Below are 25,320 nucleotides of genomic sequence, written 5' to 3'. Positions count from 1 at the left end.
TACACCCAGTGTGGGGCTTGAACTCAAGACTTAGGGATGAAGAGTTGCATACTTTTCTCTCTTCTGACTAAGCCAGCCAGGTGCCCCACCCCCTTTTATATTTTATAGGCACATCAGGCTTGCTTCAGGAGATATTCCTGACTTAAAGTAGGCAATTTTTTTTATAGCCTGAAGAGCACTTGTACCCAGGTTATTTACTTTTTTTTTTAAGATTTATTTATTTATTTATTTAAGAAAGAGAGAGAGTACGTGTGAGAAGGAGAAGGAACAGAGGGAGAGAATCTTCAAGAGGACTCCCTGCTAAGTGCAGAGCCTGAGGTGAGGCTCAATCTCAGGACCCTGAAATCATGGCCTGAGCTGAAACCAAGAGTCAGACATTTAACCAACTGAGCCACTCAGGCACCCCTCCAGGTTATTTTCTGTAACAGGAGATAACATGTAGGAATGAGTATAGTTTAAGATAAGTTTTCCTCTCTGATTATTGACCCGATATTCATGAGTAATATCCCCTTTCCTCTCCTCTCTTTTTTTTACTCAATATATAATTTGAGTTATAAAGTATTTCCGTACTGATGGACTTTTAAGGAATTACAGATTTCTTCAGTATCAGGTTTTTAAATTACGTATTTCTATACTTTCAGAATTTTTCATGAAATAATGTAGTTCCTATATTATTTTAACTTGTTTATAATAAGGGTTAAGATAGTAAATCTATCAAAAATATAGGGACACCTGGCTGGCTCAGTCAGTGGAACATGCAACTCTTGATCTTGGGTTCATGAGTTTAAGCCCCACGTTGGGTGTAGGGAGTACTTAAAAAAATCTCTATCTTTTAAACCCATTTGTGAACAATTGGCTAAGCTGAATATTTGCTAAAACCAGACCTCTGAAAGTATTTACCATTCTTAACAGAGGAAAAATTGTTTCATTGAGAAGCAGAATTAAATGTAAAGCAGCATGGAAGATATTACTGTATTTTAGAAAACAGTAAAAATATACTCTGTAGCTTTTGGGAATTACCAAGAAATGGGTGGCACTTACAAATACTTAAGGAGTAGTAAAATTAGAAATGGAACTTTGAAATGAACAGGGGGTTTGAATCATAGCTCCATCCCTCCCTAGTTCTGTATGCTTTAGACCAGTCACTTCACCTCCTTGACCTTCGGTTTCTTCGTCTTTCCGAGTCTCATGACTACCGGGAGTGTTGTGTGTAGCGTCTGGCATACAGGACGGGTGCTAGGAAGATGATAGTCATCGTTTTCCTCCCACACACGTTGTTCTCTAAAACTCAGACGCTGCCAGTGTGGGACTCTTAAGCTAGAGCGTGTACAACTGAAGGGGAGTTGTCATTATTTGAATATCACTTTAGAAACTAAAATAACAGGGAATAAAAGACAGTAGCAGATTCCTTTCTAGCTCAGCCTCTTGAGCCACTGTCCAAGGGCAGTAGAAAAGTGGAGTCTGACCGTGGTGAAGAGAAACCTTCTGAGAGACTGGAATGAATACACCCTGATGAGTTCTGAAAGCTGCTAATTTCTAGGTGGAATGGAGACCAAGAGCCTCTGTTAATAATAAATAAGGAAATGAAGGTAGACGACGCTCACCTCCCCCACTTGCCTATGATCATGCCACGTAGATGAAGAAAGGGAAGTACAGAGAAGCCAACCTGTGAAAATTATGAGAAGCAGTAATTGTTTCAGAGTAAAACCTCACTGTCATGACCACTTAGGATTTTAATAAACCACACTCCACTACAGCATGGTGTCTCACCAATACTCATTTTCTCAAAAATGGGTAATATTATAGGCTGCAGGCACCACCAGGTTTTATCTTGATGTGTAAGTGAACCTCAGGACCTGTAATGCTGGTTCAGCATATAATTTACAACAGTTGTAGCAATTAGAACAAAGGGGCTGAACACTCCTGGAGCTTGTATGTCAGCATGAAAATGGGGTGAAATAGGATTCTCTGTGGAAGAGACCAGACTCAGAGAATGATTATTGCAGAGCTACCTGTGAAGATTTTCCAATTAAAAAATTAAGTGCAGATTGAACAGTAGAACTGCTTAAATGACATAATCCTCTCTGTTCTGAATAAAGGAAAAATATAAGTATTTTGCATATTGAAAACATCTGACATTGTAATGTTAACATGTACTTAGAAGTAATAATTAATAGAAGTATATATCCCCTGGAAATCACTGTGGATTTAGAAAAAGATCTGGTTCAAATGTTTTGAAGTTCCCTGAATTTCATGATGGTGCACTAATATAATTCCATGAAGAAATAGCCTGAAAATAAAGTGTCTGAAGATTGTGACTTTTTAAAATACATCTGACCAACAGAATCTGCTACTAGAAGCGTCAAATAATTAGTCTTAGATTCTGAATTGTGCAGACCTTCTGAAAGGTGTAATGGTCATCCCTATATTGGGGAGATGTTTTGTAAGAATACAGTGCAAGTTGGATATAACTAAGTTGATTTTGGTGAAACAGTTGTATGTAACCGTTGTTCTGTGTTACTGAGCGTTCATCATTAGGCGTGTAAGTATAGGACAGTACATAGCAGGAAGCATGGAAAGAACAGTGGGCTAGGGGGTAAGAGACCCAAGCCTTGAGTTGAGGTGAACTAGGACAGGTCACTTAATTCCTACAGACCTTAGGATTTTCATTCTAGCAAGTAGGATGACATGGTCTGTGCTCAAGTTCTCCAGTTCTGTTCACATTTTAAAGAAAGCAAGGTGGTTGCAAATCATCCTGATGCTGTCAAAACTCTGAGTTATTTGCATACATATGCCATTTTTATTAGGCATACAAAAATGAATGAACTGTCCTTTCACTGCTTTTGAGAGGACCTGAAACCGGTCGTTCAGGTAAAATCTTTTCCTACAGTCAAGTGTTTGGAGGAGTGTGTGTGCAGAGACGAGGCACACAAATTCGCATTTCTTCTTTCCATCCCACCACGCTCAATGACCATGTCATTTATTAAAATAGCACCCAGACACCACACGTTGACTCAGTCTCTGTCTTACCATATCGTGCACCTTACAGATTTATAAAATGGAATTAATCTTAGAAGTAAAAACAAAACAAAGCTAAAAAGCATCAACTGTGGTCTATAAAATGGTTTTCAGAGGAAATGAATGGAAGCCTATTATTTGAAACATTTTACTAGGCAATAACAGTCTGGGTTGCCTTCCCTTACCCTGGGAAGATTGCATGGCCTGTTAAGCACTTCTTTATAACACTTGATGATCTTACGGTACCTACCATTGCTGTAGCAGAAATAACATCAGTTTTAAATAGAGTATCGGACATCTGTGACCCCTCCACAGATGGAAATGCTCTTTAGACTCAAAATCAGCACCTCATAATGTGAGCCACAAATGGAATTTAAAATTTTCTAGTAGTTACATTTTAAAAAGTAAATAGGCGCAGGACATTAATTTCAATACTCTTTTATTTTACCCAATATATAAATATTATTTCACTGTGTGATCAATGTGAAAAATTATTAATGATGCATCTTTACCTTCCTTTGTGCTGTCTTTAAAATCCAATGTGTATTTTATCCTTATGGCACATCTCAATTCATTCCCTCAGTTTTAAATGGTTAAAGCTAAATGGAGTCCTACCAAAGCAGTAAAGTTATCTTTCATGGGAAAATATTTCATACTGTTTCCATTTAAAAGTAACTTTTAAACTGATCAAATGCCACTAAAAATTAAACTCCTCAGTTGCACTAGCCACATTTCGTGTGCTCAGAGTTACATGTGACTGGTGGCCACTGTATCAGCACAGACAACAGAACATTCCCAGCAGCAGAGACGGCTGTTTGGGCAGTACTGGTCTAAATCCTGAGAATCTTTAATCTTCCAGTGCAGAAAATTGGACATATTTTTAACATTACAGTCGTGCGATGGCCCAAGTCTCGTGAAACTGAATTTGTGATTGTTAAGGTTTGTACCTTTAACTCTTAACGTTTGTCATTTCATAATTAGTCACTTGGGAGCTGGCCTCCCTTCAGCCCTGAATATCTCATAACCTCATTAAGTGGCCACAGACTAACATCCAGCAAAGACTGGCCTCGAAGATGATACAGTATATGAGGTACAAAATAAATGCACTTGCTAACTTCTCTGCTCCCAAGAACACGGTTTCTGATTTGACAAGATACAGTGACAACACTTTCAGATGCACATTTGGGTGTAAATTATTAAGACAGAAAAGCTGGGAGAAGTGTGGAAATAGTAGCAGGGTCTTAAGGTTAATTTTGAACGTAGGCAGATGAACTCACACTAATGCAGATTATCTTTCCGGAAGATGAACCACCACAACCACTAACGCCGTCACACACACACAGGGAAGATAGGAAGCGATACGGGATAACATAAAGAAAGCAATAAGCACGAGTTAATTACTGTTATTCCACTCTTTATTAAGGGTCTGAGAGTTCATCAGGAGCTTCCCATTAGCAGTTTGGACACATGAGAGCCCTCTGTCCCACTTTAAAGGAGATCAGGAAGGCACACAGAGAGCAGAGGTGTTAATTTTTGGAGAGCAAAGGGTGTTTGGCTCTGCTACCAAGGAATAAGGAGCTTCTGAGCTTCTGAGCCCTGGTCTCATGCCACCCTCTGACCCCCACTCTGCAATGATGTGACTGGCTCCTGGGAATTTGAGACCTCGCATCCTGGGAGACCATAAAGAAAGAGGGTCGATTTTGAATAAACTTTCATTCTCCAGCTTCTCTTGGCTGAGTGAGCTTTCTACATTGTATGCCCTACATAGCCAGTGTACCCCAGAACTGTGGTCAGATCTCAAGAAAGCCTCTGGTTTCCCTCTGGGCCTGGGCACTCGTCCAGCTTTTTGTAATGCCGAAGTGCATTTTTAAGTTGGAGACAGAGTCGTTGAAAATGCACCTAAGCGACAGGTGGTGAAGCTTGTTACTTCCTGCGTTTTGACTGAGTTTTGAATAGTCTTGAAGATCTTTATCTTTCCACCAGAGCTTCAAGGGTATGTGAGTGCTGTGTAAGCATTTTAAATTTTACTCAAGAAACGAGATGGTGGAATCCTGAGTCTTTCACAAATGGGCATCCTCAGCTTCCCCTTTAATTTCTTCTTTTATTTAAACTCCCGTTTATGTACCAGAAACTCGAATTCAGTATGCACTGTCCATACAGTATCTCCTACCACGCGCGTACCAACCCAACGAAGTAGGTATTCTTGCTGTCCACCTTTTACAGGTAAGGACCTGGAGACTCAAGAACACAATTACATTTCCTAAGTCATGGCAAAGCAGGGATTTGAGCCCAGGACTGCCTGACCGCAGGGCTCACTGCGCGATGCTGCAGAATGGAATGAGTTTCATGGAACTGGACCCCCCCCCCCATGCTTGTATATGGGCGGGCGAGCCACTCTGATTTCCGGGTTTCATTAGCTGGCAGGGATACTACGGCTTGTCATTGCAGACCTAGTTTCTTCTGCTGTGGCTAATGACAGGAGAGTGAGCATCATCGGACATTTTGGATGCCCTGAGGGTTTAAGGGATAGTGATGGAGCTTGTTCCCTCTTATCACAGGTGGCTGTGTTACTGCAACGTGCCCCAGTTCTGTGACAGTCTACCTCGGTATGAAACCACCCAGGTGTTTGGGAGAACACTGCTGCGCTCAGTCTTCACAGTCATGAGACGACAACTCCTGGAACAAGCGAGACAGGAGAAAGACAAACTGCCCCTTGAGAAACGAACTCTAATCCTCACCCATTTCCCAAAGTAAGAGAGCGCCCTTGCCTTGCCAGTCTTTGCTCCTGGAGCTTGGGGTCGATAAACACACGCCAAAGCCTATGCCAGTAACAAGACCAGGAATGCCAGGAAAGGCATCCTGGGGAAGAGGGAGAAGGGATCCTCTCCTTCCGCAGCTCCCTTTGTGGGTCTTCTTCGGTATTGCACAGCACATCTGTTGTTAGCGTGAATTTGCGTTGCCTGCAGGCATGACTCCCTTGGCCCCACCTCCTCCCACCTGGGTCTTTGTCTCTGGGTCTGCGGTGGGGTAGTGCTTTGTTGGGTGTATCCAGCTGCCAGGAAGCTAGAGGAGGATGGGGGAGAGTGGTGGAAGCAGTTTCCATCTACTCGGCAGGACACTCAAGTGGCTGGTTTTTTCTGTCCCACATCTCCAGTCCTTTCTAAGCCTGGAGAAATCACTTCTGCCTCAGCCACAGTCAACCTGCCCCCTCACTGTTTGTAAACTAGACCCCAAGAGTGGGGCTGGACAGGAATAGAGAGGCTTCCTTCAGAATGATCTTTGTACCTCTCTACTCATTTTTTTGCAGAATGTACATAACTCTTGTGCACCTTGCTTCTTTTACCTGCTCCAACGTATAAATTATCACTTACATATTTTTCAAACGAAGGAAATGTGTTAAAGGAATAGGAAGTTGCAGTGTTGTATACCATTGGCCTTGGAAATGCATTTTCAGTGCTAAGAACCAAAAATTTAAACTAAAAGACTGGCTGCTCATGAGAGGGGCTGAGGGTGCAGTTGCTGACTTGTCATGGACCAGTGACAGTTAAGACATGGGTGAGACAGTTTATTCTGTGGGTGTCATTCGCCTAAACCAGCACTTGTCGTGGAGGGGGCCGAAGGTATCATTTGAAAGGGCTTTCTAGGTACGATAGAGGCTTCCTTCGCCACACCACTGAGAATTGCTGGTGTAGAGAAGAGAGTTTAAGAGAAGAGGTATTACATTCTTTAACCAAAGACTGATGATACCCTGTTTTAGTAGGGAAACTAGATTTTTATTATTATGTTACTGTTATGGGATTACCCAATTTGTTTCTCAGGAAAGATAGCTTTAATTTTTAAGATAAGTTCAGTCCAAAACAACAACAAAAATGTTTTTTTTTTTTATAGAAATTAACTGAAAATTCCTTTGCAGTGTAACACAAATCCTAAGCTGTAGGTAAAAGATGTCATGGGTAATTCTGATGAGCTTTAGCTGAACGCCCAATGTTTGCACATAAATCCTAGCATCCTGAGTTTCAGTGTTAATTCTTAAGGCAGCCGGTTCCTGAGACTGAGGCAACCATGAACATTCTGGTATTCTCCAGGGAAGAAGATACAGAAGTACTAGAGCTGCAGTTTGGGTGTTGCCCCTAAATGGGTTATGATCTCTCGGCATGCTTGTGTATTCAGTAGCTGCCTTTTGGTTGGTCTGAGCTCCTTGACTTCTAGATTGAGAGCAATTTTCTTATTTCTCTATTACATTTGCCACATAAGCAGCATTTTATATTTTTAGATTATGGTTGTCATTCTCTGTCTCTAAGCCAAGGAACAAAGAGGATGCTCCCCCTACCCCACCTTTTATGGTACGTAAAGAGAAATTTTAATTACCTTACAGAGTAACAGATTTTTTTTTCCCATAGCAAATCCATTTCGCTTCTTGCAGATATTTGCTAATTATAGTGTATTATGTTCCTTCATCCCATAGTTCTGGCATGCTTATGCTGTTGAGTTAAAAAATCAGTGCTGTTGTTTTGCTCTTCTCTATTACTAATGGTAGGGTAAAACTACCACCCACTTCTCCTTTTAAATCCCTTGTCATTGAATATGACAACATTGGAGCTGTTAGGGATTTATACCTCTAGCCTTGGCAGCAGAATCATGCATATGGAAGCTTGAGGTGCTGTTTGAGTCTTGGGCACTGTCTCAGAGTGAGAGCTGTACCAGGCCGCATACCAATCCCCTAGGTCGCTGTGATTCTCGGGTGCATTTGCAGGGCTTACATCCTCATCTTCTTCCTCCTGGTATGTGCCCTTTCTCCCACTTGGCTTTAACTTGTGCCTTTCCTGGGGCACTTGGGTGGCTCAGTTGGTTAAGCATCCGCCTCTTGATTTTGGCTCAGGTCATGACCTCAGGGTCATGAGATGGAGTCCCACCTCTCAGCAGGGAGTCTGCTTCTCTCCCTCTTCCTCTTCCTCTCCCCCACCTTGCACTTGCACGTGCTCTTTCTCTCAAATGACTAAATCTTTAAAAAAATATATATGTATTAAAAAATAAAAACAAAACTTGTGCCTTTCCTCCCATCCACCAACTTACAAGGTTGTTTTTAGAAAGGTTTAGTACCTATGTTTTCTCCTAGAAGTGATAAATGCACATGCTGGTGAAAATTTGGTTAAGAGAGAACAAAGAAGCAAAAGACCCGCCCCCTCCCCCAAAGCCCTACCACTCTGAACTACTTTTAGTGTTTTTAGATATTTCTGTTTTTCTCCATGGATTATTTTATTCTACATACAATTTTGAATTGTATCTATACACAAAGCAAGCATTCTCTCATGTCATTGCATGAGACTATTCTTTATTGTAACGAAATAACTATATACAGATACAACACACACACAAATACGTTTATACAGAATTATTTTTCCTTAATTAGTAATGGCATTCTTCCTTGGTGAGTCTCTCTGCAGGGCTTTGTGAAGAGTGTTCTGACCATAAAATTACTAATAGAGAAGGAGCCTGGAAAAGGAAAGGAAATTTACTTCTGTGATGAAGGGCAGTTGAGGAAGTCTTGAGGGCCGTGTAAGGTAGGAAAAGGAGAAGAGACCTCAAGCTCTTTCTCCTCAGCAAGATCAGAATGTGATCTCAGTAAGGATCTTACCTCCCACTGCTGTCAGTCTTTCTGTGATGGGTAAGAAACATACTAAAATGTTTTAAAACGTAAGGCTTGCTTGGAAGTAGAAGTGACTCATGCAGTTTCTATAAACCATGAATTAAACTATCGTGTGCGGCTAGGTACTCATTCAAATGGTACCTTGTTCTTAAATCTGAGGTTTAATTTGAACAGCAAGTAAGACGACCCCTAGGGCCTTTCGCCCTCTATTTTCACTTCCACAACACAAACCTCTCCCACCCCTGAAACCATTTAAAATCTTGCAGGCATTGATAAGCGAGAAAAATTGTGGTACTTTTAGTGATAGGGATAATGGTGATGATGATGATACAGATCCTGATCCATTATCCAAAATCTTGATACTGATGTTTCAAAATTCAAGATTTAAAATATTTTGTAGAGGTAATATAACACTTATATATCAGAGCTCTAGGGGTAGGGGCAATCCCCCTAAATCAAATCCACTTGTAATTGTAAAAACTATAAATAGTTTTATATATGTTCAGGTTAGATTGTTGCCAAATGGGTTATGGAAAATCTTTTTTTAAGAGCTTTTGGAGTTCAGAATTTCAAGTGAGGATAGTGGACTCATCATATTCAACCTTTATTACATCATTGCAGCGTGAACTTTGTGAGGGCAAGATGGTTGTTTTGTTCACTCTGTCTTCACAGCACCTAACACAGTCCCTGGCACAGGGTAGATGTCCAACCAGTATTTGTTGAATGGATGAATGGAGCCACTTACGTGGGGTCAGGCACCATTTTATGCATGAACATTAGCTTATTTCTCATTATGACCCTATGCAGGAATTACTGTTGATATTTCTGTTTTATGGAATAGGAATCTGAGAAAGAGGAAAGCTAAGAATTTCTTCCAAGGATCACAGAAATTAAGTGGTGAGCTTGGCCAATGGATTCTAGAGCCCAAGCTCTTAGCCATTTTTTTATATTCCTCCACTAGAATTAATGTGCCTTAAAAAGAGGCTTGTAGGAAGGTATTCCAGTACCAGATGTGTAGATTTGTGTTGGTATTTTAATCATAGTTCTTCAATTTTGGTGTACCTAAGTCTAAGGTACCTCATCAAAATTTAGTTACCCAGGCCTGTTCTCATGGACTCCGATTGAGTAAGCCCAGGTAGGGCTTAGCTATCTATATTTCTAACAAGATCTATCTCCAGGTCATTTCTGTGGGGGGCCCCCAAACTTTGAGATCCATTTGGTTTATAACATGACAAGAAGTATAACATAGTAATCAGTCACATTCTAATCCTAGCCCTGCAATTTACTAATTGTGGAACTTTGTGCTAGTTATATAATATCTGTGCTTTAAGTTCTTTCTTCTGTAAAATGGATATAATAATGGATTCCATTTCATAGGTTTGTTAGGAAGATCACCTGAGTGAGTAATACATCAAACACTTAGAACAGGGTTTGTCTGTAAGAGTTATATATGTCTGACAATAAAAATAAAATATGTCACTCATTGGGTTGATGTGAGGATTCGATAAGAAGTTTATAGAACAGTGCAGACACATGGCAAGCACTTGATAACTATTAGCTATTGCGATGGATAATGACAGTGGTAATAACAGCTACGTAGATGGTGGAAATCTTGCTCTGAGGCTGAGGAATGCTCAGTGGAATGCATTCCTACTGATAGAACACTCTGTGCAGTCTATGTTGTGTCAGTCCGTGCAGAACCAAAAGAGAGTAAATTTGTAGAAATGAATTTCTTTATTTGAATATACCGGGAGCATCCACAAATCATCAATTGAATCATAATTCACAAGCGTATTTCTGAGTTGAAAGTGAGATGCTGATGGTGGGGTGCTTGCCACAGATGGTTAGGGCTTTCATCCCTCTGGTAATAGTTTTTTTTATTATTTTTTTTATCTTACTGTTGCTTTTACTCTTATGCCTAGGTTTCTGTCCATGTTAGAAGAAGAAGTTTATAGTCAAAACTCTCCTATCTGGGATCAGGATTTTCTCTCAGCCTCTTCCAGAACCAGCCAGCTAGGAATCCAAACAGGTAAATTCCTTTTTGCATAAATCCGAGATCAGGAAGTGTTGGTCACAGCTCACTCTGCATTTATTTGTGTTTTTCATCAAAAAATTGAAGAACAGAGCCAGCAAAAAAATAACACTTTGGCAAGTCTTGCATCTGCATCTCTGTTAATGAGGAGAGCAGGTGCAAATCAGTTAAAACCACTCCCCCTTGTACTGTTGGGTTTGCTTAGCTTGCACATTACGATTTTATATGAGATGTAAAATACCACACAGCTCAGCTCTGTAGTCAAATGCTGGCTCTTTTTTAAAGACACTTAAGGTCTCGGTCCATGGCCAGATATGCCCAGGAATCAATTCTTGGTTTGCTTTCTGAATCTGTGATGTCTGTTGGTGCATCAAGTTACGCTCATGGATGACGGTAGGGTGGTGAGTGGAGAAGAGCAGGCTTGATTCTCCGGTCATGAGGTACTTCCCAGTGGGGCCAGAGCACCCTTGGCATTGCCTTGAGTGGCATCAGCTGGTATTTTATGATGAAGGAAGAGACTTGTGACTTCTGGAGTCACACTGATCCCAGAGAGAGGATCTGAATTGCTGCCTTTAACACTAGGAAGACTCTGGAGAAGTTTAGCAAGAGATGCCAAAGCAGTCATTTATATGTGGCCATGGGGAAAGAGAATGCAGAATTTTTTTTTTTTTTTTATTCTTATGTTAATCCCCATACATTACATCATTAGTTTTAGATGAAGTGTTCCATGATTCATTGTTTGTGCATAACACCCAGTGCTCCATGCAGAACGTGCCCTCCTCAATACCCACCACCAGGCTAACCCATCCCCCCACCCCCCGAGAATGCAGAATTTTGATGTCAGAGTTTTTAGTATATCTAGCTCAGTGTGTAGTATTTTTGCCTCCAGCAAAAAAAAAATTTTACGCACAGTAGAAGTCACCTTCTTGAGTATATGGTTCTGTGAATTTTGACAAACACATGCAGTTGTATAACCACTAGTACCATCAAAATACAGAACAGTGGTTTCACCCCAGGAAACTCCTTTGTAACCCTCTGTAGTCCATTCATTCAGCCCTACTTCCAGCCTTGGCAACCACTGATGTGTTTTTTGTTCCTGGAGTCTGCCTTTTCTAGAATGTCATATGAATGGAATCATATGGTACACCATTTTCTGAGTCTGACTTCTTTCACTCAGCGTAATGCATTTGAGAAGGTGATTAGAATTTTTTTTTTTTCGGGGTGCCTGGGTGGCTCAGTCGTTAGGCGTCTGCCTTCAGCTCAGGTCATGGTCCCAGGGTCCTGGGATCGAGCCCCGCATCGAGCTCCCTGCTTGGCGGGAGGCTTGCTTCTCCCTCTCCCACTCCCCTGCTTGTGTTCCCCCTCTCGCTGTCTCTCTCTCGCTGTCAAATAAATAAAATATTAAAAATAAATAAATAAATAATTTTTTTTTTTTCATCTAGAGCCCAAGTTTGGATGTAAACATAATTAAATCCCTATAAAGCAGAGTACTTAGGGAATGAGGTAGTTTGGTTTGGATCAGATCCTTTTTGTTGGAACTCTTGTTTTTACAGACTTGAGTTTTAGTGTTTACAGGACGTATTCTCTGTGGTGGCTGGGCATATTCTCTGCATTGCTTTCTCTGTCCCCGTGCTGTTCATTTTATCTTTGTCTTTATCTCATCTGATTTTCAAATGGCATCTCTCCCACAAACCCTTTCCTTATTCTTCCCATGCCTTCCAGCAAGGACTGGATCTCTTTTCTTCCAGACTTTCACAGAACCTTGAATATATCTATCTTTGGTTCTCTAACTTGGTTGCCCAGTGGCGTCACCCGGGGTGATTTAAAATAATATTGATTTCTGAGGCTTTTCTCGAGAGAGTGATATAATTGGTCTTGCCTGGACATTAAGACTTTTTAAAAGCTGCCCAGGTGATTGTGATGTGCAGCAATATTTGAGAAGTGCTGTGTCATACAGCACTTAACTCATGCTATCCTAACCCCGTTTTTCTTTAAGTCTTCTGTCTCCTCTGAGTGTGAGTCCAGGGTGGTGAGAGACTGTTTTGCCGCAATAATAATAATAATAACATACATCCATTAAGTGCTTGCCTATGAAGTCTGCTTCATATTAAAGCCTTAGCACAAACCCTGAGAAGTTGGCATTATTGTCCCCTTTATGTAGATGAGAAATAGAGACTGAGAGAGGAGCACCAAGTTGGCCCACATCAGAGCTGTGGAATTCCTTAACTGCTTCCCTGTAGGGAGAGCCAGACTCTGGCCAGTAGCACACGCCACTGCTTTGGTGTGTGCTGCAGACGTGCAGGCAGATGCTTGTGGGAGGAATGAGTGAAGAACACAGCTTCCTCCTACGGGCAGGGAGACACCAAAGCTGACAACCAGAGTTGACAACAGGGTCAACTTCGTTGTTTTCTGGAGGGCCTTCCCGAGAGGATTCCTCTCTTTGTGAAAACTTCCCTTGACCCTTGCCTGCTCAAAATGCCTCCCAGTCTGTTCAGCTTCCAGTGCATTCTGTGCCTTAGCGCAGGATGGAGAAGATGGGCGTTGTCTCTGACTCTCGGGATTCCACATTTGTTTCTGTGACTAAGGTTGTAACCCGGTTGAGCTGTATTGTCCTCTTTAGTATTACCCAAAGCTGTCAGAAGCAGGCTGCCTTCTCCTGTTCTCCTGTAATTGCAGTGTTTCTCTGGGGGGAAAGAAGAGTGTAATCATCTACTTAATTGGCATGTCTACACAGCTCTGCAGCTGTGATACATGACATTCATAAGGATGGCTCGCAAGTTGTGCAAGATACTCATATGTCTTCAGAGTCACCGGAGCTTCCTCTCTGTGTGGAATCACTCCAGTGCACTTTGAGGTTCAGAAGGCCTGTTTCCTGGAAGCAAAGCCATGTAGCCTGGCACTTGAGTATATTCTGAGCGCTATGGATTGGTGTCTCTCTGTTGCTCCATTCACTTACTCCATCACTTTGTTGGCCATTCGGAACGTCCTCTGGGGACTGAACTGTGGCTGCATTGAAACTTGGTTGAACATTCTCTCTGGGCATCTGGCTGCACTGCCGTGCTCTGTCCTGTACATGACCAGTGCCACTGAGGACGTCTTGTGTCCTTCATCTGCTCTCACCCCACTAGCTAAAATCAGCAGCACACTAGCGAAGCGACATCCTATTCTTACAATGGCTTTATAAAACAAAGCAGAAAAGTTTTTGATTTGTAGATACTCTCAAACTTACAGAAAAGTTACAAGAATAGGACAAAGAAATCTTGCATACTGCATAGCCTTTGCCCAGATTCGCTACTTGTTAACATTTGGCCATATTTGCTTTATCTCCTCCTCTCTCTCTCTCTCTCTCTCTTTTTTTTTTTCCTAAACTATTGGAAAGTTGCAAACATCATGCCCCTTTACTGAGCTCAGTGGTTGTCTCCCAAGAACAAGGACATTCTCTTAATTCACAACAGTACAGTTATCAAAATAGGGAATTTAAGCTTGATGCAATATTATTATCTAATCTGTAGACTATTTTCCATTGTGCCTTTTATCTCAAACATGTGGTTTATAGAATTTTTGTGCCCCATCAGGAGGCACATGATGTTGGCCTCTCTCCTTGTTGTCGGGATGAGCTTGATCACTTGGTGACGGGAGTGTTTACATGATTTCTCCACTGTAGTGTTACCATTTTTCCTTTTGCAATAAAAAAAGTGTTTTTGTGGAGAGATACTTTGAAATTATCCTGTCTTCATCAAAATTATACTCCCAAGGTTTAGCCTGCACAGAAAATTCTTCCCTGAATCAATTATTATATGCTGGCTGCCAAAATTTTTTGTTGTTGTTTTGTTTTGTTTTTTCGCTCCCCAACATCCATCATTCCTTCCTTTTTATTTATTGGTATTCTCCTGTAAGGAAGACTTTCACCTTCTGCCCACTTATTTATTATTTTATCAATGTGGACTCAGATATCCTTACTGTATTCAATAGGCTATAATCTGTTACTTACTTTATTATCATGCTCACATTGGCCCTATGGCTTTTATTTTATTATTTTAATCAATTTTTAAAAGATTTTATTTTTAAGTAATCTCTACACCCAGTGTGGGGCTTGAACTTAAAACCCCAAGATCAAGAGTCCCATGCTCCATCCCCTGAGCCAGGTGCCCCTGCATGGCTTTTATTTTGAAGATGACTTTGTTGTGGTATTGGGCAGGAATGGGATGGTTGCATGTGCACGTGGTTCCTTATTGCCTAAGGAAGGAGTCACCTAATACCTTTTTTTTCTTTTTGGGGCCAGTTATCAGTCCACCTCCTGTAGCTGGAACCATTTCATATAATTCAAACTCATCTTCCCTTGAGCAACCTAATGGAGGGAGCACCAGTCCTTCCTGCAAAGGCTCTTCTGGGCTTGAGGCAAACCCAGGTAAGCTCTTAAGGGGGCATAAGAGAAGGCTATGATTTGCCGTAGAAGTTCTGTTATCTGAGGAGTGCCAGAGGTAGATTTACTACAATTTGTACACATCCAGGATTTTAATGGCTGGAAATCACTTTGAGCTGTATTGGTTAGTTATTCCTATGTAACAAAGCAACCAAAAATGCAGAGTCTTAAAACCATAATCATTTATTATCATAGCTCACTCATTCTGTGTTTCCTGGAAGGTGGCTGATCTCAGCCAACCTCATTCAGTCTTTGCTAGGCTTGCTCATGAGTCTACCTGTTGACCTGGGGCTCTGTCCTGGGCTTGGCTAGAACACTTAAGCTGGAGCATAGCTGTTCCATATATTTCTCATCCTCCTCCTGGGATCACTGGGCTTCTTTTCTTTTTTCTTGGGGCAGAATATGTCCTTCTGACGATGGTAGAAGTGCCAGAGAACAAGTAGAAATACATACAGTTTCTTGAAGCCTAGACTCAGAACTGGTATACCATCACTCCTGCCTTATTTTGTCATCTAAGGCCAATTACATGGTCAAACTCAGAGTCAAGGGGTGGAGAAATGTACTCCACTTCTTTTGTAAGAACCACAAAGTCACATGGCAGAGTGTGGATACCAGGAGGGTAAAGAATTTGGCCACTAATGTAATCAGTCATGCAGGCAAAAAAACATGTCTTAATCCTATAGGCATTTCACAGTTATAGAATGTTTGGAAGGTTGCATTTCTGTCCACGGGCTTGACATCAAACAAATCTGGGATATGACCAAAGTTTGACATTAAAGAAGTGGCATAAAAGAGGGAAAGAAGAAAATTTTAAGTGTAGGACCACATATTTAATATATGTGCCACCATTTACTCTCTGTTACTTCCAAGGGAGACATCACTGATCAGTCCCAAAACTCTTTGCCAGTGAGCTTGGATGTAGCCTCAGATACTTTCTTATCATAACACTATTAGCAATTTATCACGTTTGGGGCATATTAGTTATAAACCTCAGCTACAGAATAAGTAGTTCATAGCATTACTCTTGGGGAATTGTGGAACTTGAAGGCTTCTTGGTCAAATGACTGAAAATATTCTCACCTTTAATAACAACTAAAAAAGTTATAAAAACAAGAACTCAACAAAAGCCATTTAGTAAGTGACACATAATGTTTATGGAAGCATCTCATGTAGACAAGATACTTTACCTTGTTCTGTTCCTTTAACTAAAGATGGTGAGAATGATCTATGGAAATGTGCTTAGTGGGATTCAGACATGAGGAATAATTAGATTTGAACACCTAATAAATTTTAATTATAAAAATAAATACATATTATGACAAGGAAAAAAAACAAAGGAAAAGCCAAGCATGATAGTAGAAAGGACAAAAAGCCACCATGTAATCTAAGGAGAAAAATGGGAGAAAGTTTTGTCTTTGCATGGCCTTTCCCAGCATGTGACATGTTGCGAATTGCCCAGCTCACTTTCTGAGGTATCATTTTATGGCAAAAAAGCATTGTGAGAGGAAAAGAGGGTTATTTTATAATGAAAAAATTAAATTCACTGGCAAAATGAAACATTTCATTTGTGTATTTCAAATATATATAGACATATATATAATATATCTATACATACACACACGTACACATACGTGAAAGAGATTCGACAGAACCACAAAGAGAAATAACCTAATCAACCAATAGTTGAAGGCTTGAAGCAACATTTCTGAGTAATTCATAGTTCAAGTGGACAAAGCTATCGTTAAGGATATAGAAGCCCTGAAAACACAATCAGTAAGCTTAATCTAATGGATGTACAGAGATCATTACTTTCTAAAGTCAGAAAATACACATTATTTTCAAGAAGACACAACACATTTACACATAATTGGTAGTATTTTACACTCTAAGGTAAGATTCAGAAATTTTTGATGTTTTATCATACAGACCATGTTCTTTGACCGCAAAGGGACTAAATTTAGAGATTAATAACCATGATAACTAAAATCACCCCTTGCATTTGCAAATGAACAAATACATGCCTTCATAATTCATATAGCAAGTTAAAAAATTATCATAGAAAATATTCAGAATGGATCTGTGGTTGGCAGTTATTGTCACCTCCTCCCTTCTCTTTCCCGTCTTCCATTGCCACCCCTCCCATGGGTAAATGGAGAGTTGACTTCCATGCCCATCAGTGTTCACAGAAAATTAATTGGATTAGTTGGCATGTATTACCTGCTTTGTGTTTAAGATCATCCATTGTTTGCCCTTTTATTTTGATCATCACAGGAGAAAAGAGGAAAATGAATGACTCTCATGCCTTGGAGGAGGCCAAGAAACCCCGAGTTATGGGGGATATTCCAATGGAATTAATCGACGAGGTCATGTCTACCATCACAGACCCTGCAGCAATGCTTGGACCAGAGGTCAGCAGGGTAAACCAGAGCAGCCCAGCCACCTGGTAGACCCCTTTCATTTTCCTGGCCACTCCAGCTGGTAGAAATGGGGGTGGTATCATTGAGAGATAGCGTGTTAATGCTATCCTGGTTTGCATTTAACCAGGTGGTCAGGGTGTGGAGGGTAAGACAAGCTGGTGGAGATGTGATTCCCTTTGATGAATATCACATTACAGGGAAACATACTAATAATCTCACAGTTGAAAGCATTCCCACCTCCCTCAGCTCTTTATCTTAAAATATTCAAATCCTCATAAATGTTAGAAACATTTCATGATAGAGAACCATAGTTTCTTTTTTTTTTTTTTTTAAAGATTTTATTTATTTATTAGAGAGACAGAGATAGCGACAGAGATCACAATTGGGGAGGAGAGGGAGAAGGAGAGGCAGGCTCCCCACTGAGCTGGGAGCCCAATGCAGGACTTGGTCCCAGGACCCGGGGATCATGATATGAGCCGAAGGCAGACACTTAACTGACTGAGCCACCCAGGTTCCCCTGAGATCCATAGTTTCTTTATTTAGATTCACCAATTGTTAACATGTCACACTTGCATTACCTCTGTCTCTCTCTCCTATGAACCATTTGGAACCATTTCAGAATACAATATAGATGTCACAACATTTCACCTCTATATTTACTCTTTTACATTACCACAATGTAGTTACCATTATCAGAAAATTTAGCTAGGTTATATTTTCTAATATATGGATTGGCAAACTACAGCCAAATCTGGCCCACTGGCTGTTTTTGTAAATAAAGTATTATTGAAACATATTGTCTTTATCTGCCTTGCACTACAAGAACAGATTTGAATAATTAAGACAGGTGATCTATGACCTGCAAAGCCTAAAATACTTGTATCTGACCCCTTTATAAGAAAGTTTGCTGACCCCTGGCCTAATGTATAGAGAGCCTGTATCTGAATTCCCCATATAACCTATTACGTCCTTAGAATATTTGTTCCTGTTGTTGAAGGGTCAGCCAGGGATCATGAATTGCATTTAGGTTCTTTCTCATCATCTCTTTAGTCTCCTTCAATCTAGAACAGTTCCCCAGTCCTTTTTTTTTTTTTTTTTTTTATGGCAGTGCCGTTGTTGAAGAATCCTGCTCACTAGTTTTGTATAACAACCCCCTTTTGGATTTGTCTATTTACTTGTGATTGGATTTAAGTAAAGCAGTTTTGGAAAAGTTCTGTTATCTCATTGCATTACATCCAGGGGCAAGGCAGTTTAAGATGTTTCTGGGGCACCTGGGTGGCTCAGTCAGTTAAGCTCCGGGGTTGTGGGTTCAAGCCCTGTGTTGGGCTCCACGCTGGGCTTGGACCCTACTTTAAAAAAAAAAAAAGACATTTCTGACAGCTTCCAGGAAATGAAGAAATGGCTTGGAGATTATTTTGTAAAGTATCTTTTAAAGTTTTTTTGGTGTGGCTCTGCTACATCAGTTTTTAATTTGTCATGTTTCCTGAGATGTTTATTTTATGGTATTGGGGATAATTCAGAGAACTGGAATGTTTTAAGAGGAATAATCTCATTGTAAGATTATTCTTCCCATTTCCTGTTAGCTATCCAGTCCTGGTATCTAATACTATACCTTTTGTGTACTTGTCTTTCAAGGATTTAGTAACTTCACAGATTAGTTTAGCTCAGTTTTTTTCAGCTGTGAAGGGTGGATGTTATCACACATTTCAAAATTTCTTGGGTGGATTTGATAGTGTATTGGAGTTGGCTTGTACAACATGCACAAGGCAGTTGTTAAATTTTCAAGAATTTTGTAAGCTGGGTGTTAAATATGTTGGTAGCTTGAAATTGACTGCAGTTGCACCTGGTCACCTGGGCAGCCAGCTGCAGACCAGTGGGATGAGCAGATGCTACCATTTGGGGCTTTTCTTCCCTGGGGAACTGTTGGCTTGAACATTTACCTGCACACCCCTGGGTGGATTAAATAGGGCGGAGAACATAAAGGGCTGCTGCCAGCTGCGGTTGAGAGTGGGTTAGCAGATACCCTCAGAACAGATACCCAACACACTGTCCTCCAGAAAGAGGTGCTAATGCCATAAACGTGACTGTCACTGTTGGGACTGTGATGGGAATTTTGGGGATCGGTCATTCTGAGGCTCCTGTAAAGCTTAGCCAGATGGGATTCCTCCAAACCGGGGGTTAGCACACAGGCCAAATCTGGTCTGTTCTACCACCGCCCTCTTTTAAATAATGTTTTATTGGAACGTTACTACATCTATCTATCTATCTATCTATCTATCTATCTATCTATCTATTGATCTATTTATTTATGAGAGAGAAGATGCATAAGCGGGGGGGGAGGGGCAGAGGGAGAGAATCCCCAAGCCTACTCCCCACTGAGCACAGAGCTCCATGTGGAGCCCTGAGAGCATGACCTGAGCCAAATCAAGAGTTAGACACCTAACCAGCTGAGCCTCTCAGGCTCCACCCCCCCATCCATTTATGTATGTCTGTGTCTGCTTTCACACTACAACAGTGTTGACTAGTTGCCACAGAGACCTTATATTTACTATATGGCACTTCACAGGAAGGTTTGATGGTTCCCAATCTACGCCAAATATCCATGTACACATACAATAATCTCTCAAAATGCTTTACCTCTCTTTTCCATTTTGTTTTTGTAACTTGTTTATGTTGTTTTGGTCCCTGAAAATCCACAAATGTGTATCTTATTAGAACAAATAAGAGAAGCATGGAGAAGTCCCATCCCCATTGTCTTAAGAGAAGAGTTCTGTGTAATTTTTTCCTGTCTCCTGCAGACCAATTTACTGTCAGCACATTCAGCCAGGGACGAAGCAGCAAGGCTGGAAGAGCGCAGGGGTGTGATTGAATTTCACGTGGTCGGCAATTCCCTAAACCAGAAACCCAACAAGAAGATTCTAATGTGGCTAGTCGGTCTCCAGAACGTGTTCTCACACCAGCTGCCCCGGATGCCAAAAGAATACATCACACGGCTTGTCTTTGACCCGTAAGTAGTACTGGGCTCTTCTTTCTTATTTCCTTTTTAAAATGAAAGAGGAACCACTCAGATAGTGGAAGTAAGCCAGAGTCAGCTACTGAATCCTGCTGCCTTTTGTCACGCTGGGGAATACAGAGCTACATCAAGATACTTGCCATGACTAAAAGCAGTAAGATGAATTTTTCAACAATTCATACATTTCTTTGTTAATAATAATGAAGCTCTATATTTTAAGTTGCTGGTGACTGTCCTATGGTTCATTCATTATAGCAGTGAAGAAATATAAGCACCAAGAAGATGTCCTACTTTTTCATAGTCAAAACATGCTTGAATTTGGCATCATAACTAGGTACCACTGTTGCTGGGTCTTAACTTGGGGGAAAATTATTGGGATATCAGACAGGGACATTGGAAAATCCGTTGCTTTAAATAAAACCCAAACACCAGAAAACCTAAAGTTCTCTTAATTGAATGTACTTGAACGTATATAGCCTAGCAGCCTATGTGGAATGTGATCCCTGCATGTGACAATTCAGAGTGACGCCTGAGACAGAAGTTCCGACAGGATTCTGTAACGCAGGGTTTGGCAAATTGTACGTGTGGATTTTGTATTCTCTTCCATATTGTTTCTGTAATGTTTTTGAGTCAGAGTAAACCTTTCAGAAACATGTCCCACATTTGTCCATGACTTAGTGCTTTCCCTCCAAACCTGTACCGTGGGTCCCTTGGCATTGAGTGTTCCACTGTTCCAGTAGCAGTCGGCACCTGCACACATACTCTGTTCTTTACCTATAAACCTCAGACCCTTCCAAGGCGGCCGGCATTTTGTTGTGACGGAAGCCCCCATGAATGAAGTCTTGTGCAGGTGAGCTTGCTCTAAAAAGTCCACATTAAGAATGTTCTACCGAGATAGTGTCTAGATAAAGGAGGCTTCCATAGAAACTCAAGAAAAACACTCCCCTCCTTTCCTGTTTGGTTAATGAGGAATCCCCCCTCCCCAAAAGTATTTTTATATAACCAAAATAGGTAAAACTTTGCCATAATCTTATTGTTTCAGGAAACACAAAACCCTTGCCCTAATTAAAGATGGCCGTGTTATTGGTGGTATCTGTTTCCGTATGTTCCCATCCCAAGGATTCACAGAGATTGTTTTCTGTGCTGTAACCTCAAATGAGCAAGTCAAGGTAAGGGTAACCCAAGGTGTTAGAAGAAAAACAGAATGTGGTGCTTCTCACTAAAGCTGCGGAGCCTGGGCAGGTCTGTCTCTCTGTGCCACGTCCACAGAAAGTTTGAAGTGGGGTTCAGGACTTTCTGAGAAGAGTCCTCTTGCTGAAAATGTGCGTGCATGTGTGTGAAGAGAGCAAACGGTTCCACATCCCAATAGGTCAGATTCTACCACGGCTTTGTTGGGTCCTGGGGCAAGGTACAAGGACACCACACAGCCCCCAGTGCAACTGGAGGATAGTCTATGACAAGTGAAGGGAGGTTGGAAGATAAATTTCACTGTTCATTGTGAATTTAAACGTGCACACGCATACACACACACAGCCGGTGACACTGACCCAGCAGAAAGGATACGGTGAGATGTGGGTTACATGACTTAGGTGGCTTACATTTAAGAAAGATGTCTTATGGCTGTGTCCTTAAAAGGCGGTCAAGGGCTAAAGAAATCCTATAAAGGAAGTCATGAAAAATTTGAACCAATTTATGATTTAGTTTTAGAAGTATTCATGCAGGGTTTGGAATGTGGGGTTTTTTTCGTATGTGTGTGCGTCTGTGTGTCTACTTGACCTTCCCAGTTGTCCTTGTCACTGGTCCCTTCGTCCCCGGGAGCTAGGCTGTTCCACTGCAGCTGCAGCTGGTGTTGCAGTAGGACTGGAATAAAGTGTGGACTCTCCGTCGGCAGAAAGGCCTCTGGTCTAGTGTCTCTTGTGTTTTCTGCTCTGCTGCCGCTTTTAGGAAAACAGAACCAGGAAAAATGTCTTTAAACTATTACTCATTTGGTATTTTGGGAAGCCTAAGTAGTGTCATGCAGAACCAGGGCAAACGGTGGAAAGATAAGTAGCTCAGGATTAGGTAGCTGCTGAGAAAAATGACCGGAAAGCCTAAGGTAGTGTTACCTAATGAAATATAATGCAACGTACGAATGGGAGCCATGCATGTAATTTTAACTTTTCTAGGAGCTACGTTAAAAAAAAAAAGGAAATGGGCAAAGTTAATTTTGAAAACCTATTTTATTTTACCCACCGTATCCAGAGAGGTGACACTGCCTCAGCAGGTACTCCGTCAGGGCACAGAGGATTACTAATGAGACATTTTATACTGTTTTGTCTTCAGTCTCTGGAGTGTAGGGTGTGTTTTACACTTCAGCACATCTCAGCTTGAACTAGCCACGTTTCCGGAGCTCACTGGGCACACGTGGCCAGCGCTCCCGCATTGGGCAGTGCAGGCCTAGGGACAGGGTCGCCTTCTCCAGCTGCAGAGAACCGGTGCCGTTTACAAAAGCCGACAGGAAGTCACTGGAAGGAATCCTTCTCTGCCTGAGGGCGACGGCCAGTGCTGTGGGTACTTTTGTGTTCGTTAACAGCTTTACTCGACCCACCGCGCCTGTTAGCGCTGCTGTGATTTCTTTTCACAAAGCACAAAATGGGGCTTTTTGTCTTTGACTCATAGTACTGAGCATCAAAGGATAGACGTTTGGAACCCATCAGTCATACCTCTGTCATTCTGACCGGAGAAGGCAGGGGCCCAGGTTTGCTTGAAACGGACATCTGGTGCTTTTGCATGACATTCTGACAGTGTGTCTTTAGATGGTGCTGTTGCTGTGCTTATCACTATTTTATTTTTCCCTAGCCTGAGTGAGAAGTAGTTCAAGTATCCAGAGTTTAGAAGCTTCCTTGGAAGGAAAATTTGTTTGGCTTTTCCTAGGGAGAGGGAGCTGGCCCATATGTCTTTGGTTTATAATTCCAGAAAAAGGTGGCAAAATTTCTGTTTTCAGAGAAAGCTACACCAAGGTGGACTTGGACACTTTTAGGGATACCGGAGGAAAACTAACGGTATTTAATATGAATTGGGTGCTTTGTCTTACTACTTCCCAGACGGGCAATTGATTTTTTTTTCCCCAAACCATGTAATTTTCTAAAGACTTGCAGGAGGGTGGCCAAACATGACAAACTCAGTAGGAATCCTAGAACTAGAAAAAAGCCACGTTTTTGTAAATGATTTGAAACTGTAGTTCTAGAAAATGAAGATTAGTCTTTCACAACTGAATAGAACGGGTAAGTTTGATGAAAGCCGGTGCTGGCACCTATTTGGGAAAAAACCTCAAGTTCGTAAGTGGAGGTCTTAGATTTTTATTTAATATGTTAAAAATCTTGGCTAAAGGATACTTCCAAATTTGCATCCACTCATTTCAGAGAAGCAGGCTTACATATAAATTCCTGTGATGCTTTAAATAAGGTTTGTATGTGAATTTATCTTGCTCAAAGCACACACAAGATGAATGACATTTCAGAATTTACTTGAAAAGCTCATCACCCAGTTTTAGAATTATCTTGTCATTTAAGAACTATTTGGATTTGAAATTGGGCAAATTTAAAGTTACATAACTAATATTTATATATCATAATAAATGTGTATTTTTTATTTTTTTTTAAAGATTTTATTTATCTGATAGCGTGAGCAAGGGGGAGAAGGAGGGGCAGAGGGAGAGGGAGAAGCAGACTCTGCTTCAGTGCGTATATGTGGTTATTTAAATTTATATTTAGATCAGTTAAAGTTAAATAAAATTCAAAATTCAGTTCCTTATTTACACAAGTACTCAATAGCCACACGTGACTAATGGCTACCATATTGGATAGCATAGATAAAAAACATTTCCATCATTGCAGAAATTTCTGTTAGTGCTGATATAGAGCTATTTTACCCTTTTTCCATAGTATCTCATAATATGGAAGCACCATAATTTATATAATCATTCCCTATTGAAGACATTTATGTTTATTTACACTTATTTTTCTGTCACAAACAGTGCTCTCTTTGGAAATGTTTTTCTGGACAGTGAGAAGTGAAATTGATGCAGGATTGAATATGGCCTGTCTAAATTAAAAAAAAATATTTCCAGTTTGCCCTTCTCAGTGGGTTTACCGATTTACACTTTCACCCATGGTTTTGGAGGGTACTGTTTCTCCTGTCTTTACTGAAACTGGCTGGGTGCCATCAACCTTAAAGATGGTTGCGTACCGTTGACTGCAATGTTGCGTTTCTTGATGGAGTGCTCTAATTACTGTTGAGGTCAAGCATCTTATGTATTTTTATTGGTTATATTTACTGCTTGTTCCTGGCCTTTGACAGTTTTTCTTTTAGGCTGTCTTTCTTTTTGGCTGTCTTTCTTTTTTGTACTGATCCCATAGAAGCTATTAAATCTTTGTAATATGTGTTACAACTATGCCCTCTCAATTTGTCATTCGTCTTTTGTTTATGGTATCTTAAATTGCTTATAATAACTTTAAGGAGTTTTAAAATTTAAAATAATCTACTTAATAATCAGTTCTTTATGTTTTTGCATTTTGTATTTTTTTTAGGAAGCCTTTTTGTACCCATAGGTTATAAACCCACTTTCCTGTATCTTTTTATAATACTTTTGTATGGGTTTATTTTTCTTCACATTTACATTTCCAGTCCGTCTTCTTAACCTTGTTTTCCATTTGACAAATTCTTCTTTTTTTTAATTTTGTTTATTTATTTGAAAGAGAAAGTGTGCATGCACGCACGCGCACGAGAGAG

The 25,320-nt window shown here is 40.7% G+C and overlaps 1 protein-coding gene across 2 annotated transcripts in view; it reads left to right on the top strand.

Moving 5' to 3' along the window:
* KAT2B (lysine acetyltransferase 2B) overlaps window positions 1-25,320 on the top strand; it is a 94,623-nt gene that overhangs the window by 49,744 nt on the left and 19,559 nt on the right. For both annotated transcript variants that reach the window (XM_081825798.1, XM_081825804.1), the window contains exons 6-11: window positions 5,577-5,768; window positions 10,588-10,694; window positions 14,980-15,105; window positions 17,392-17,528; window positions 20,336-20,544; window positions 21,593-21,719. In XM_081825798.1, the coding sequence (XP_081681924.1) occupies window positions 5,577-5,768; window positions 10,588-10,694; window positions 14,980-15,105; window positions 17,392-17,528; window positions 20,336-20,544; window positions 21,593-21,719 (898 nt within the window). The remainder of the gene's footprint in view (window positions 1-5,576; window positions 5,769-10,587; window positions 10,695-14,979; window positions 15,106-17,391; window positions 17,529-20,335; window positions 20,545-21,592; window positions 21,720-25,320) is intronic.

This window comes from Leptonychotes weddellii, chromosome 1, assembly GCF_054177405.1.
Source record: "Leptonychotes weddellii isolate Sample4059 chromosome 1, ASM5417740v2, whole genome shotgun sequence".
In the NCBI taxonomy this organism is placed as follows: domain Eukaryota; kingdom Metazoa; phylum Chordata; class Mammalia; order Carnivora; family Phocidae; genus Leptonychotes; species Leptonychotes weddellii.
Note: the sequence above shows the minus strand (reverse complement) of the source record. Positions and strands in the feature narration are given on the sequence as shown.